We start from the raw sequence: 15,248 nt of genomic DNA, 5'->3' as shown, positions 1-15,248 counted from the left end.
CCTCTCTTATCCATATCTTTATAACTAACATAAATCATAGTATCAAACACATAGTAGTTTTTAAGGAAGTTTTATTTAATGAGCAGTTGCAAGTGTAATATATGACATTTAAAACTGGAAGGAGAGAGGGAAGGAAGGAAGGAAAGGAGGAAAGTAGGAAGGAAGAAAGGAAGGAAGGAAGGAAGGAAGGAAGGAAGGAAAAATCATGACCTTTGGATTTACTGTTTAAAAATCAGAAAAAAAATTATTTTTCTACCACTCCTTTTCCCCTTCCAGAATTTACTGGTGAGCAAGATTTTGATGAAAACAGGTTAAAGAAAAATCTGCAATTTCATAATATTGGCTATTTCATTTTGTTGCTATGGTGGAGATGATGTCTATAGGTTTTTGATACTTTATTCTTCAGAATGTAGAATGTAGGCTTTTAGAAGTAACAATCATGCTATATTAACTGTATCTAATTAAATGTAGAAGTGGGATTCTATTCATAACAAAATTATTCTCAGAAACAGCAATAATTAAGGTCTGTATTTCTATTACAAATAAGGCTGAAGAACCTGGTTATTTTACTTATAGAGTGTAACTTTTTAGTGAAGTTTTTTCTGTAATTAAAGATATTGTCTATTAAATTAATTAAATTTTATTTCATTGAAGTATCGATAATACTGTTCATGTGTTCTGAGTCTTCCTAATATTTTTGTATTTCTATCCTCAGGACATTTGCCAAAACTATTCAACATGTAGATAAATGGACTAAAATAGAATAGAATGTCTGGAAATAAATATTATAATAATAGTTAATTGATTTTTGACAAAGATACCAGGAGAATTCAGTGAAACAGAAAAGTGTTTTTAAAAAATAGTGCTGAGATAATTGCATAGTCATATACAAAAGAATGAATTTGGACCCCTAATTCATACCATGTGCAAAAGTAAACTAAAAATGAATCATAGATCAAAATTTAATAGATAAAATTAAAAATAATAGGAGAAAATATAGCAGTAAATCTTCATAACCTTGGGTTAAGCTAGGCAATTATTTTTTAGATATGACAGCAAAAGCACAAGTGACAAAACAATGAGTAAATTGTACTTCAAAGTTAGAATGATTGTGCTTCAAATGATGCCTTGAAGAAACTGAAACATCAAACCAGATAGTGAGAGAAAATATCCACATGCTATATAGCTGATAAGAGCTTTATTTCTAGAGTATGTAAAGATCAATAATAAAATAATAAGTAATACAGTTTGTAAAATGTGCAAAGAATTTGAATAGACATTTCTACAGATACTATGCAAATGAGCAATAAGCAGGTGAAAAGATATTCCACATTATTAGTCATTAAGGAAATGTAAATGAAAATCACAATGAGATACCACTTCACTAGGATGGCTATAATCAAAGTAACAGACAATAAACTTTGAGAGAATATGTAAAAAGAAAAGTAAGAATCATCATGTGTTGTTGATGAGAAAGAAATGCTATAGCCATTTTGGAAACCAATTTTGGAAGGCAGTAACTTAAAAGGTTAAACATTTGAGTTATCATATGCCTGAGCAATTCCACTCCAAGATGTATGTCCATAAGTAATGAAAACCTATGTCCACTAAAAAACTTGTACGTATTTTCATAACAGCGTTGTTCATAATAGACAAAAATGGAAACAACCCAAACTTTTATCAACTTATGAATGGATACACAAAATGTACCATATCATACAATATAATACCATTCATCAGTAAAAGAAGTGATGTATTGATATATATCACAACATAGATGAACCTTGAAAACATTATGCTAAGTGGAAAAAGCCAGTCACAAAAGACCACATATTGTATGATATTTCTTTTCTATGGATTGTTCAGACTAGGCAAATTTATAGAGACACAAAATAGATTAGCGTTTGACTGGCCAGTGGAGGGGGCATGATATAAATATTCAGTATGCTGAAAGTTGGGTTTAACTAGAGTTGTGGACATGTGTTGCTTAAATATTCTTTATATGCTCTATTCATATTGATGTAGAAATTCAATGAAATGCTTCATTCTTTGTGCATCAAATTGCATAAAGAAATGGCCTGTAAAAGACACTCAGATTGTCTAAGCATCAATGATATTGCTACAAGTAGCCACAGAAAATAAACATTGTTCTCTTTGTAAGAATCTCTTCTATTTTTTCATAGGTCTCAGATTTTTCTTTTACTGTATGTAGCATTTTTGGCTTGCTTTTTATTTAAAAGTGAAGAGTTTTAATGAAAGTGTTTAAATTTCATTTTTTTCTGTTCTTTGGCTTGTTACACTGATTTCATGTAAATGCTGGTATATAATTCTTGATATTGAATTCTCTTTTCCAGGTATCTTCAGATATTCCAATACTGTGGGGAAATCGATACATCACCATAAAGCCTGATAGTGTATGTCCATATATTCTACACATAAGCTCTTGGAAACGTGGTGTATTCAAAGGTAACCAAACCATTAATAGAATATTTTTAATGATCACACAAGTCCAGAAACATGAAGAGAAGAAATTTTAAAATGTAATTTACCTTTTCCCTTTCTAATAAATGACCCAGAGGGAAATTTAGTTTTCCATTCCAGTCATTACCTCTCTAAATGATCAGAGTTCTGGGGACACATTTTATGTCTAGGGCTATACTCTCTTGACCGTTTATTTGAATTTATTTGTGGGACAAATTCCTAGAAGTAGAAATATTTAATTGAGGGATTTTACATTTAAAATTGTGATATTTTCAAATAGTTATACCAGTTTATGAACCAGACTACATCCTATGAGAATTTCTTTTTATAGGACTAGGAATAATAAAAACATACATGCACTTAATTGATACATGAACAATAGGTTAAAATCTTTGGTTTGTATGAAGTTTTCTTAACTCTGTGTCTTCCAAAGCATTCATTTATACAAATTACCCTGGTGGTCCCTGAATAGAATTGCTTGCTTGGGAATGAGGGTAAAGGTTAATCTTACAAGCTTTTTCGGGAAGTGTGGTGAAAAGTGTGAACAAGAGTAATATGGAAGAACAGAGGCTGTGATTCATCAAAGGAGTAAGTTATCCTATTTGGAAGAAAATTAAGTGCCCCATGGTGGTTAGATCCTGCTGAGGAAATTATCGTAATGTAGGTGGATACTAGTTAGAGGTGTAGAAAGCATACACCTAGTAGCAATCTTGTGTGCCCTGAAAGTACAGTACTGACCTCTCATCCCTGCTTGCCTCAATAAAGAATGTTTTAGGAAAGGGTCTCTACCTAGCATAGAAGTTATAGAAAGCTGCACCAAAGAAGAAAGTATAGAGTAGAATGGATGCTGATCCCATTAACAAGCAGAAGGAAACTTTCAGAATGGCAAACAATGATCCAATTAGTACCACTGTAATAGAATGTGCTGTGAAGGAAGAGCCAGCCTGCCCATCCCCACTCTCTGCTTGACCTCATATATAACCACCATCATGGTCATTAGCATCTTCTGAAATCTTCCCATTACTTTGCAGACATTTGGCTTTACAAAGCCCATTAATAATTCTCCATGTGATAGTAGATTTTGAGCTATAGTGAACATATTCCAAGCATTCCAATAATACCATATTTTGCTATTTTTGTGTAATTCAGAAGATTAAAATTGATTTTAAGAAATATAAATTTTAGTTTTATTTTAATCATCAAATGATAGTTCTAATGGTAGCTTTTTTTAAGTTTTAGAATTTTAACTTATTTGCCATTATTTTTTATAAACATAATAAATCTAAGTTTCGTGTTGTATAAAAGGCAGTGAGTTCTATGTCTGAGAAGGAATGTAAGAGGAACTTGAAACTGTGAAACATTGTTGAATTAGCAATACTTATGACTCCCTTAAATTTAAAAAAAAAACCCTAGTCTCTGAGTCAGACTCTTAAAGTTATAGAAATGAAGCTAAGAAAAATTAAATAATCATATTTAATGTCTTTCTATAGTCATTTTTGTTGGATTTGGCAGCATTTCTGAGACCATAATATTTCTTCTTTTTTATTTTGTATTTTTAAGTACATTTTATTGATTATATTGTTACAATAGTTCCAATTTTTTTCCCTTTTGCGCCCCTCTGCCCAGTACCCCCTTCCCCAGCAATCCCACCCCTGCCCCCCAGTTCATGCCCATGGGTCGTATATACAAGTTCTCTGGCTTCACCCTTTCCTATTTTATTCTTTTTTAATAACAATAAAAAATAACACACACCCCCCCATACTTAAGACTCTTTATAATCTTATAAAGGACAATTGGCGAAGGTCTTGAGCTCCTCTAGCTGCTTCAAGCTGGGTATGGTGAGACCATAATATTTCAATACATATTTTCACTAATCAGATATGGACTCTTAATGCATTGGTTTGAAGTACTTTAGCAGGAATTAGGGGATATGAAAGGAAACTCAGGGTATACTGTAAAGTGAGGATGAATTAATAAATGTCACTGGTTACACAAGAGGTTTTGCAGGCTTCATAATTTTGAAAAATATTTGCAAGACATGATCATGATCATTCTTTCCAGTGTGATCCCTTAGAATTGTGTTTTAGAAAGAGAAATCTGGAGGTAATACCTAAGACAGATAGGAGGGACAAGAGAAGGCAATGAAATCTGAGACATCATTTTGCAGCCTTTAACAATATTCTATTTGATCAATTCTTAATATTAGTTTGTGTCTTTTCCCAAAAGCAAAGCCCAAGGAAAGGATTTAATTACAAGCAGTTAATTTGAGAGATGATCCCAGGAACCCTATGACATAATGATGAAGTACAGCATGTCCTCAAATAGCATGTTTTCATTCAATGTCAGTCCTTCTATTATAACATTGATGGGCTGCCGTAAGAACATCCGTCGGCAGCCGTCCGTCTCGAGAGACGATGGTGTAGCTTCTTAAGAGTCCATCTGCACCGCCGAGAATGGCTGTGCAGTCCGACTTGGGAGTGACACGGTATCTGTCTCCTCCCGTGTTGAATCGACATCTTGCGATGACGCTGGAGTGTCCTCTCCAGTGAAGCTGAAGCTACAGAGCCTGGGCAGGGTGATATGGAGGGTCTGCTGTTGCCCATGCAGCAGACCCCCCCTCTCTTCGCAGCTGAAGGGTCCAAGGGAAAGACGGAGTCAATACAGCTTGGCTTCAGGTGCGCCGCAGGAGTTGCCGGTGTTGACTACACGTCAAACCGCCTTAGGGACTCCGGCTCCGGATTTTCTGTTGGGGTTTACTCCCTTAGCCTTTCCCCTGAAGAGGTATGCCGCAAGGCAGCGGAGGTTTTTTGGAGTCAGAGTTTTCCTTCTCTGATGTGCCCTGACTGGAAGATCAGACCAGCGACACTTAGCTCGCAGGCCGACGCTCAATCCACTGAGCCAAACCAGCCAGGGCAACGTAAGAACATATTGCTTGTTTATATCAATTAGCCTATGATAATATTGGTTTTGTTATATGTCATTTCACTTAAAGTCACAGGACCTATCAATGGCATTAAATGACAACTTATTGTAAGATGCTGAAGGGAGAAAGTCAATAAACAGTAATCCAGGTGTCAGATTACCCCTGAGATGTGGGGAACCTCACTGGGAACCTTCTGAGAGAATTGTCACACTGAAGGGCAAGGAGGTTGGTGTATTTGTTCACTAACTGCTATCCATCATTGATAAAATTTGCTCTTCAGGCAGTGAATCCCCACTGAAAAAGGATTGTACAGAACCACTGTGTGTAAAGGATCTCTCTGCAGAGGGGATTTTCACAGGACACTGAGAATATATACTACAGTGGGTGGGATAGAGTACTGATTAGTAGGTAGAAGTTTTAAGAAATGGATGGATTTGGGATTTTCGCATCAGCCGGCAGTGAGCTACAATTGTGTTTAAGTGTTCCTTTGTGGAAGTTCAAATCAAATGCCCATTTGGCCATGGACCCAAAAGTTAGGACTGACCATTCTTACATGGGAACAGGGGAAGACCAAATTAAGCCAGTGATAGTGGATTAAAAAATAGAGGAGTACTTTCAAGAGAAATAAAAAGGGAAAACGACGCTTGAACAGCTTGGATTTCCAGGGAATCAAACTCTTAGATGGGAGATTAGCATTCAGGTCATTAACAAAATGTGTTGTGGTCAACACTTGTGGAAGGAAAGGTAGAGAAAGTATGTTGGCCACAGAGGGAAGTTGAGCTCAATACGAGCCAGTGAAGGGTTCAGTCAACTCATCAGGGCCTCTCAAGCTAAGATGGCCTTTCAGAATTCTCCCAAGTTGGGAGAAGATGACTGGGCCTTTATACTGCTGTGTTGATCAGTCACTGAGAGTGGGATACATGTGGAACAGGTCTGACCTTGGACAAGGCTTTATTTTATTCAAGCAAGGCAATGACTAAAGAGGGCTGACCTAATTTCTGGTCTTCTTCCAGCATCATTCCCAGTAGCTACAGAAATAAGTCCTTCATTTCTGAAAACAGATGATAGGACTGATGCCACAAAATGTCCACTGCAGCTGCACTTGATGAAAGTTGGATATGAAGAAATAAGGGACAAAAAAAGGAGTCAAATGTGCAATACTTTTGATACTAAACAACTGCAAGGCAGGTGATACCATTAACTGTGAGAGAGAAACAATTAGAAGGATAGATTTACTAGTTAGGGAGGCAAAGCCCAGTTCTACCTTGATTTCAATATTATATTTTTATGTCAAGAAATTTTAGAAAAATAGAAAAATAGTGAATTAATCAGCCTGAATATGAAAATATAGAACCTTAAAGGGAAACACAAATAAAAACACTGTGTGGTAGAAATAATGTCTTAATGACTGAATGCATTAAAACATGATGACACATTTTCTCCTTAATAACCAGAAAGTGATCCCTCTGTTCTGGATAAATATTAGAATGCAAAAAGCTAATATTACTCCCCATCATTACAGGATTAGTAAGTAACAAATTATACAACTGTATAATGGCATTTTGCTTATTTGTAGTAGTGAAATGTGCAATGAAATTTCCTTTTGTCTGAAGTAGAAGCTTTATTTTTTGCACAAGACTAATATTGAGGCAAAGATGGTTAGGCCTTAGTGATTAGCATATACTTTAGTAGCTTATGGCCTAGAACAAGGTCACTGAAGTGATTCCTGCTTGCTCTGTTTGTATGTGTGTTTAACTTAAATTTTCAGTTGGGAGACCATTCTCTGAACATTTCTTCCAAACTATTGTAGAAATGGGAATCCCTAAAGTTTTTAAATTATGTTTTCTCTCATTGTTAACTAGTGCAGTAATTTTTTAAAAGATAAGTATGGGGCTTCATAATTGTCCCATAATTGCTCCTACTTGTGAACAACAAGTACACTTCTATCTCCAAGGAAGAAACCTTTACAAATTCTTATAATCATTAATGACATTTATGGCACCTAAAAACGGGGGGAAGAAGAAAGGGAAACTCAGATAATTGAATATCTTACTTTTGTCCATAGAAGTGATGGAAACACAATAGGAAAAGCCAATAGCAAGGATAATTTATTGACTCATGAGTCATTTAAATGTATGAACAAATATACGGGTGAAATAATTTAATATGCTGATCATGGCCTGGGGGCCTAAATGATGCCCAAACTTTATACAAGAATATTTTTACACTTAAAACTAAAACAATACTATATGTCAACTATATCTCAATTAAAATGTTTGTTTTTATTTTAAATGGAATTTTTCATATACATTTGCAAAGTGTCAAGTGTTTAGATAGCGATTTTCAACCGGTGTGCTATGGCACACTGGTGTGCTGCAAGAATTGTTAAAACATGCAACACCTGACTATTTAGTCAGGGGCACTGACCTCTTTTCCCTTAGATGGTCAAATAAAGCAAGGACAACAGCCAACACAACAATAGCTGTTTGGTGTGGCTGAATCAAAATTATACTTTTTTTTTTTTTAGTCAGACTGGCAAAAAATATATTTTTGGTGTGCCACAGAATTTTAGTGATTAGTTTATGTGTACCAAAAATAACTGCTTTAGATGATATAGAATGCTTCATGGACACAGTCCCACAGTCACCAAGGTGCCTGAACTGTTGTTTCCATGTTAGAAGACTAAATTTTGAGAACCCATATTTAAGGTGGTTTCCAGTGATATTAGTTAGCTTACTGTCTACTTGGAACATTTATGATAGAGTAGTCTGAATGTCTCTTACTGTTCATGACCTTTGGTAAGCTGGTAACTCCAGAAAGTAGGAAACAATGATCAGTGTTGATATAGCCAAGAACTACCTTGTATTTTTTTTAACAGCACTCAAAAGTGCTTTTTACTTGCTGGAAAGTGTTGGTATTCATTCAGTTCAACACAACTGTGAGATATAGCTAAGATTTATTTCTGCACATTTGCAATTTGGAAGTTCATGCACTGAAATGAGATCTGTGACACTAGCACAGGAAAGCCTCGTCCAAACAGTTGCAATCAAGTGTTTTTGTCAGCTTTTCTAAAGGCCTTTTAAAATGTATTTTCAATAAACTTTTGCTTAATGTCAAAACAAAATGTTTAATGTGCGTACAATTAAGTTTTTATGTTAGGCCTATGTTTAAACAAGATAGAATGGTTTTCATAGTTGACATCCTGCTACTTTCTGAAATAATACACTATCTAGAAACATATGTGGTACCAGTTGCTATCTTGGAAACACAGATTTAGTGCAGAATTTTATTTCTGGTATTGTATATGATGAGAAGCATTGCCTGTTACGTTATTTTCAGAATGTAATGCTGAGCGAGAGTAGCACTATTTCGAATTTTCATTTTCCATTTAAGCCTTGGCCAGTATATTCATGCAAACCACCACATTGCAATGGCAACATTGTACATCTTTTACTTTGCTATTTCCTTTTTTACTGCTATTAGGTTGCAAGGGAATACATTCAGAAGTCAAATATTACTTTGACCTCTAATTATATCATAATCTGGTTGTGTAGCTTTGGTAGTGCAATTAACCTTAGTGAATGTCAGATTTCTTACATGTAAAATATAGTAGATAATATTTAACCTTTCAGGGTGGTTATGGGCATTAAATGGGAATATATGAAAAGTGCTTATGTAGTAGGTGCTAAATTAATGTTTATCGCTCTTATTTAGTACACTAGTTCCCATGTTTTAAAATTTCCTAATATGAGATGGACACATGGTGGTGGGGTTTGGGGATTCTTTTGTCCCCACTCTGTCCTGGTTTGTCTCAATGAAAATACCAGAGAAGGTGCCATCAAAAGCTTGGCCGAAACTAAATTAGAATCTTGCTGGCTTATCCCCACCATCATTGTGGACTGCGGCAGAGTTGTGGTGGCGTAAAAACCAGTCAGATGCCACTGGCTTTTCCAAACAACTATTGGTGGCTGTAAAGCATCTTCATTCTTTTTTTGGGTGAATGAAATGGATTGCAAAATCAGGGCCTTGAGGCACTGTGAAGAGAACAAATTAGTTTTGCTTGGCTCCTCTCATACTTCTTTGGGCTCTTCTCTTTGCTTTTACCATCTGCTTTCCCAAGTAGCCTGTGCTCTGATGTTCCCTCTCAGCTTTAGCCATCTGCATGGTGGTACCCTTGAGGGCTTGTGAGTACTAGATCTTTTCTTCTTGCCCCTGCCCTCCAATCAGAATAGGTATTAATTCTGTTCTCAAGTCGCACTCAGATGATTGGCTGGACATAAATTCAATTGTGTTAACAGTGAGTGATGACGTTTACTGCATTTTTTGCCTTTATACAAGGGTAATCTGCCCTTTGACTGCTGGGCCAGCATTGACGTCCAGACCAACACCTGGCATATAGCAGCAGGTATCCAGTCAGTATTGAATGGAAGAAGCTATATATTACAAAAATAAAATTGTTTCTAAAATATTTTTTAAATTAGTAGTGCAATGATAGGTGTGCAGCCTAGGAAGATTTACAAGCTTGGAGGAAAGCAAGCATTAAAGCTGCCTGTGCTCTATTAAGCTGGAGGAAGGCACTCCTGCGATTCCAGTGTTTGCCACGAGGCCCACATTCAATCGGCACAGCACAGACTTGAAATTCTTGAATATATGTTAGTGATGTAGTTCTCCCTGGGAGTGCAAGGCAGGCTGTAGATGCTCTATTAAAGATAAATTCAGGTTGGTTTTGAAAGAAGGGTCTAGTGGCTGATTAATCCACCTATAATATTCTGGTTAAAATCTTTATATTTGAAAGTTGCACTACCCAAGATATAGATAGCATTGTTATTGGGAAGGTAAAACTTTTATGTCTCTATTCCTCCCCACCTCTCCTCTCCCCTCTCTCTTGGATTTTTGTCTGTGATCAGCACTCCAAACCTCCATATTGTTCAAGGGTCCTTTGTGTACATTTTATTATAAAAGTTAGGAGGTTAAAAAAAATGGGAGATGAGCTATATGATACACAGAATAAAGACAGATGTGGCCACAACGCTGCGTTTTCTTTTTTTAATCTCAGTTCTTTATCATTTACATAATTTTGTTTTTCCACTTTGCCTTTGAAGGGGAAATAAAGCAAAAGAAAGTGAGTTAGAATTAAGGTGAAAGAAATAAAAAAGATAGAAGAGGAGTGTTAGCCAAAGATTCCTTAGACTTTCATCTTCAGTCTTGCTACTCAGATTTTATAGGGCAGTATATTAGAGACACAAAACAATGAAAATCCATATGATCGTGTGTAAGGTACGTAGAGCAAATACTTATGAAAAAAAACCTTTTTGATGGAATTAATGTGCCTCCAAGAAATTCACATGTTGGACAAAATCTCAGCCCTGCAGATATTTTACTTGACAGTGTTCCTCATTAGGTATAGGAAGTGGTGAAGCATGAAGCCAGTGTGAGGAACAGGGTGGGTGTGAGGGGCCCAGTGCAAAGAGGTCAAAACTTTGCCAAGTTTAACTGTTGCCATGGAAACTTGCTTTGGGAGGTTTTCTAAGGGATAATTTAGGTGATCATTGAGCAGTATCGGAGACCTATTGCTTTTGATCAAAATAAATGTTTTGGAAGTATATGAGTAATTCTGCTATTTTGACAATCAGAAGTCCATTTATTCTGTGGTATAGTTGGTGATATTTAGGCATGACTTAATGTACCATTTCCCATGCCCTATGTCAGGAAAATATATATGCCCTTGCCACCTGTGTGTCCTGGAGTAAGGTTACCAACTTTCTGTACAGCCCAGGTTGCTCAGGTTTAAAATAAGTCTAATCACAGATTAACTCTTACCTATGAAAGTAGTTAAATAGGTAATGAATGAGAGGCTTTTCGCATATGCTGAAAATAGTTGAGCATTCATTAAATGGTTTCTCATTATTTTCCAAAGAAAAACCACTAATATAAAATAACATCGCTTAGTCTTTAAACTTGAGACTGATATTTACATTTCACAATATGAAATTAGAGAAAATCAATTCCTAATTTTAGAAAATGACTTGTGTACTGAAAAATGTTTATTTTCTTAATTTTTAAAACAGCATTTTGAAAAATCAGCCATTTAGAATGTTTAGCAGATTAAAAAAACTCCATTTGTCAGAATAAAAGCTTATGCTATTGAAAGTATAATTGCTTTAATTATTATTCCTCTTCGATTTTTTTGGTAACTCTTCAGACAAACTGAGAATCTTCGTTAAATCAATGATGCTGTACCTTAGATAGCTGCTTTTGCTCACCACTGTTATTTCTGTTGTACCTATAGTGTTCCCAAAGTCATCTAATATTTTCCTGTCACTCTGATAAACTCAGGTGCCAACCATCAAGCTTTTATTTATGTTTGTTCCCTTTTGGATCAGCTGTCCAGAACAGAGGAGTATAGGGAACAAAGTAATCACATGTACATATACTGTGGAAAAATTATCATCTTTTGAAGCACATATTCTTCTCAAAGTCAGTATTTACTGCATTTGGTTTGACGGTTCATTGCTGGCAGTCAGGTTGCTAAGTCTAATGTTGTTTTTTTTTTTTTAAAGGATTTTGACTACTTTTGTCTTCTGTAGCTGATTAATAACCAAAAGTAAAGATGCAATTTAGAAATGTAATTGTTTAGAAGTAAAATTAATATTCCATTGCCAAGAAAAATGTTTTTCTCAAGAAAACAATAGGTAAAAATTAGCGGCTAATTCTAGGGTGCATTGTTTAAAAGTGTCCTTTCAATGAAAACATAAACTACTAAATAGACCTGTAACTGCTTCCATAGTTCCTGTCATCCATTTCCTTTTTTTAAAGACACATATTTAATTTCTCATTTTGGTCTGTAATATATGGTCTTACTATACTCATATAAGCTTTTGAATTGTTTTACAGATGCTTGTCCAATTTCTCTTTGTTAAAAAGTAATAAAAATGTAATAACGTTATGTGTGAAAGAAAAAATATTCTGAGTAAATAAATGGACTGAAATAAGAAACAATAGAAAATGTAGTTTTAATTCTTGAGAGTATATCTTAGTATTTGAAGTATTGATAAGGTTTCCTTATTATTCTGTGTACATATATGGTTTAATATATGCAGGTTTATCTAAATAACAGTTTTATTTAACAGGATTGTTTTCTTAGTTTCCTTTCAAATTGTTCATTGCTCATATATAGGAACTTAACAGATTTTGTGTGTTGATTTTATATCCTGCATATTACATTGCTGAATGCATTTATTCTATTTTTTGTGTGTGTAGAATCATCTTGAAAAATTTTTCTTGAACTTCCTACCAAATTGTTCTGTACGACTATCAAATTTAATTCTGATACTAAAATCTAGAATTTATGTTTGACTTTGTATTTATTAGTTTCAGGCTAGAGCAACTTTAAGATCTGAAACTGATCTTTCATTTTAGAAATCAAATCCCTGGTTGATCTGACATCTTGTATTTATGTGTTGTAGGTAAACTTTCATTTTTCCTTAAAAGCAGTCAGGATGATGATTCCGAGAGTGACTCAGAACAAGATCAAGATCAACAGCAACAGCTAATTCAAAATCAATTTGTAGTACCTATTTCTCGGAAAACAATGTCAGAATTATACCACAGGCTTGATAAGGAAGAGTCAGGTAAATTTATTATTATGGAGAGTTTCATGACTGGTATTCATAAACTGGTTTATGAGTAGCTACTTTACATTGATAACATATACAAATGTGAGTTACCTATATTTGTCAGAATTTAATTGTATTATTTCAGTATTAAGTTTATGTAGTTTAATGTCTGGATTTGTTTTGCTAGTAACATTAATAGATTATAATCCTTCAGCTTGAAAACTGCCTACTCTTTCATAAGTGGACAACTTTATATATATTTCTGTTATTAAACAAAAAACAGTATATATCTGATGCAATATTAATGAGTGTATTATTTTAACAGTGTAATATGCTTTTCTTCAACATAGGATGTGATAGCAATCTTCCTCATGCAAAAGTACATGCTATTACTTTTCCTCCCTGTATTATAAAACTTTATTTGTGTGTTATTAAACATCATATATTTTTAGTAGAAATTAAAGGGAAAAATGGTGGAGTATGGGAATAGACAGGGCAATTTCCTGGAGAATGGGGAGAGTGAGTTTTCTCATGTGTGAGTAGCAGGGACATACGAGAGCACTAGAGAAGAGTAGGTCGACAGGAGCAAAGCTGTGGAGAAAAAGGCATTCCAAAGAAGAAATCTTTATTAAATGAATTTGTATTTAGTCAGATTCTTCAGAGAAACAGATACTGTCATAATATTATATTGTAATATAATGCAATGTATTATAAATAGGGATATTTTAAGGAATTGGCTAACATGATGGTGGGGATGGGCAATTCCAACATCTGTAGGGCAAAGGAGCAGGGTAGAAAATTAGGTAAGAGTTGCTGTTTATTATTGTATCCAAATTCCACAGGGCAGGCCGGGCAGGCTGGAAGGTCAAGCAGGTTTTCCATGTTACAGTCTTAACCAAGACCTTGGTTAAGGTAACCTTGGTTTTTGCTCTGAGTGCCTCCAGCTGAATGGAGGAGGCCCACCCAAGTTATTCCGGGTAATCTACTTTACTCAAAGTCTATTGATGTAAGTTTTCATCACATTAAAAAAATACTTTCACAGCAGCATCTAGACTGGTGTTTAACCAAACAACTGGGCACCATAGCCCAGCCAAATTGACACATAAAATTACCCATCACAGAGTATATGGATTGAGAGTGATATTTAGGCAATATTCAAAATGGCTTTGAAAGGCAAAAGCAGTTGGAGCCAGGTAGACTGCTGCAACAGCAAATGGTTTTGAAGTGAAGAGAACAGTGACTTTTATGGTAGTGACGTGGATAGAGAAATACCACTGAACATGGAAAACATTTAGAAACTAGTATTAGATGACTTTCTTGAGAAAAGAGGTATAAAGAGAGGATTGATTCCAAAATATAACAAAGTTTGTATCATGGTGAATCAAAAAATACTCAGATGGAAATTTAGAGGTGTTTTGATTTTGTTAAATTAACATTTGTTAAGTAGAGCCGCAGAGTGTGAGATGGTGGTGAGTCAGAGTTCAACAAAAGACTGCAAAGGAAAGTGAAATAGAGAAGTTTGTTAGTCACAGGTCCTGGAAGGGGTATTCTAGAGGCCTCTAGGGGCTACAAGGGGAGATCAAGGCAGGATGCATGCAGAGAGGAAGGAAGGACCTGGGTACATGCCTTTATCAGGGTCTTTGGGTGGAATGCTTTGGGGTTCCCAGGCTAAAGCCAGATTAGTGGAGCCTTTGCTTGTGTGTCTCAGTTGGTTGGGCGTCCTCCATGATGTAAAAGGTTGCCGGTTCAATTCCTAGTCCTGGCACATGCCAGTGTTGTGGGCCTGATCCCAGGTCGGGGGAGTGCGAGAGGCAACCAATTGATGTTTCTCTCTCATATCAATGTTTCTCTCCCTCTCTTTCTCCCTCCCTTTCCCTCTCTCTAAAAGTGAATAAATAAAATCTTTAAAAATCTTACAAAGCCAGATTGGTTGATTCAAACCAAAACGTGGGGTTTTGGTAAGCTTCATAGGAGGTCTTATCTAAGGTGCACAAAAGGAGAAGGTTTTGGGAGGCTGGGGAGAGTACTCAGCACACAGGTGGTTGTAGGAGTCGTATTACGAGCTGGGCTGTTTTCTAGGTCATGCACTTGTGGAAGGGGCTACTGTCAAATCAAGGCCCCTGCGGGCTGCTTGACCACACAAAATAGATGCAGAGGCAATAATATTATGGAGTAGTTTAGTTAAACTCAACAAAAAGAAATAAGTCTGGGAGATTATAATGCTTAGC

General features: G+C 35.6%; 1 protein-coding gene across 1 annotated transcript in view; it reads left to right on the top strand.

The window, feature by feature from the left end:
• The window catches only part of CFAP47 (cilia and flagella associated protein 47), a 360,991-nt gene that overhangs the window by 253,550 nt on the left and 92,193 nt on the right, over window positions 1–15,248 (top strand). Inside the window, exons 49-50 of the mRNA XM_090264123.1 lie at window positions 2,355–2,466; window positions 12,871–13,035. Of these exons, the coding sequence (XP_090120249.1) occupies window positions 2,355–2,466; window positions 12,871–13,035 (277 nt within the window). The remainder of the gene's footprint in view (window positions 1–2,354; window positions 2,467–12,870; window positions 13,036–15,248) is intronic.

The sequence above is a fragment of the Furipterus horrens genome, unplaced genomic scaffold, assembly GCF_987537825.1.
Source record: "Furipterus horrens unplaced genomic scaffold, mFurHor1.1.pri manual_scaffold_17, whole genome shotgun sequence".
NCBI classification, from domain to species: domain Eukaryota; kingdom Metazoa; phylum Chordata; class Mammalia; order Chiroptera; family Furipteridae; genus Furipterus; species Furipterus horrens.
The sequence above is the reverse complement of the archived record's forward strand: the minus strand, read 5'-3'. Positions and strand labels throughout refer to the sequence as shown.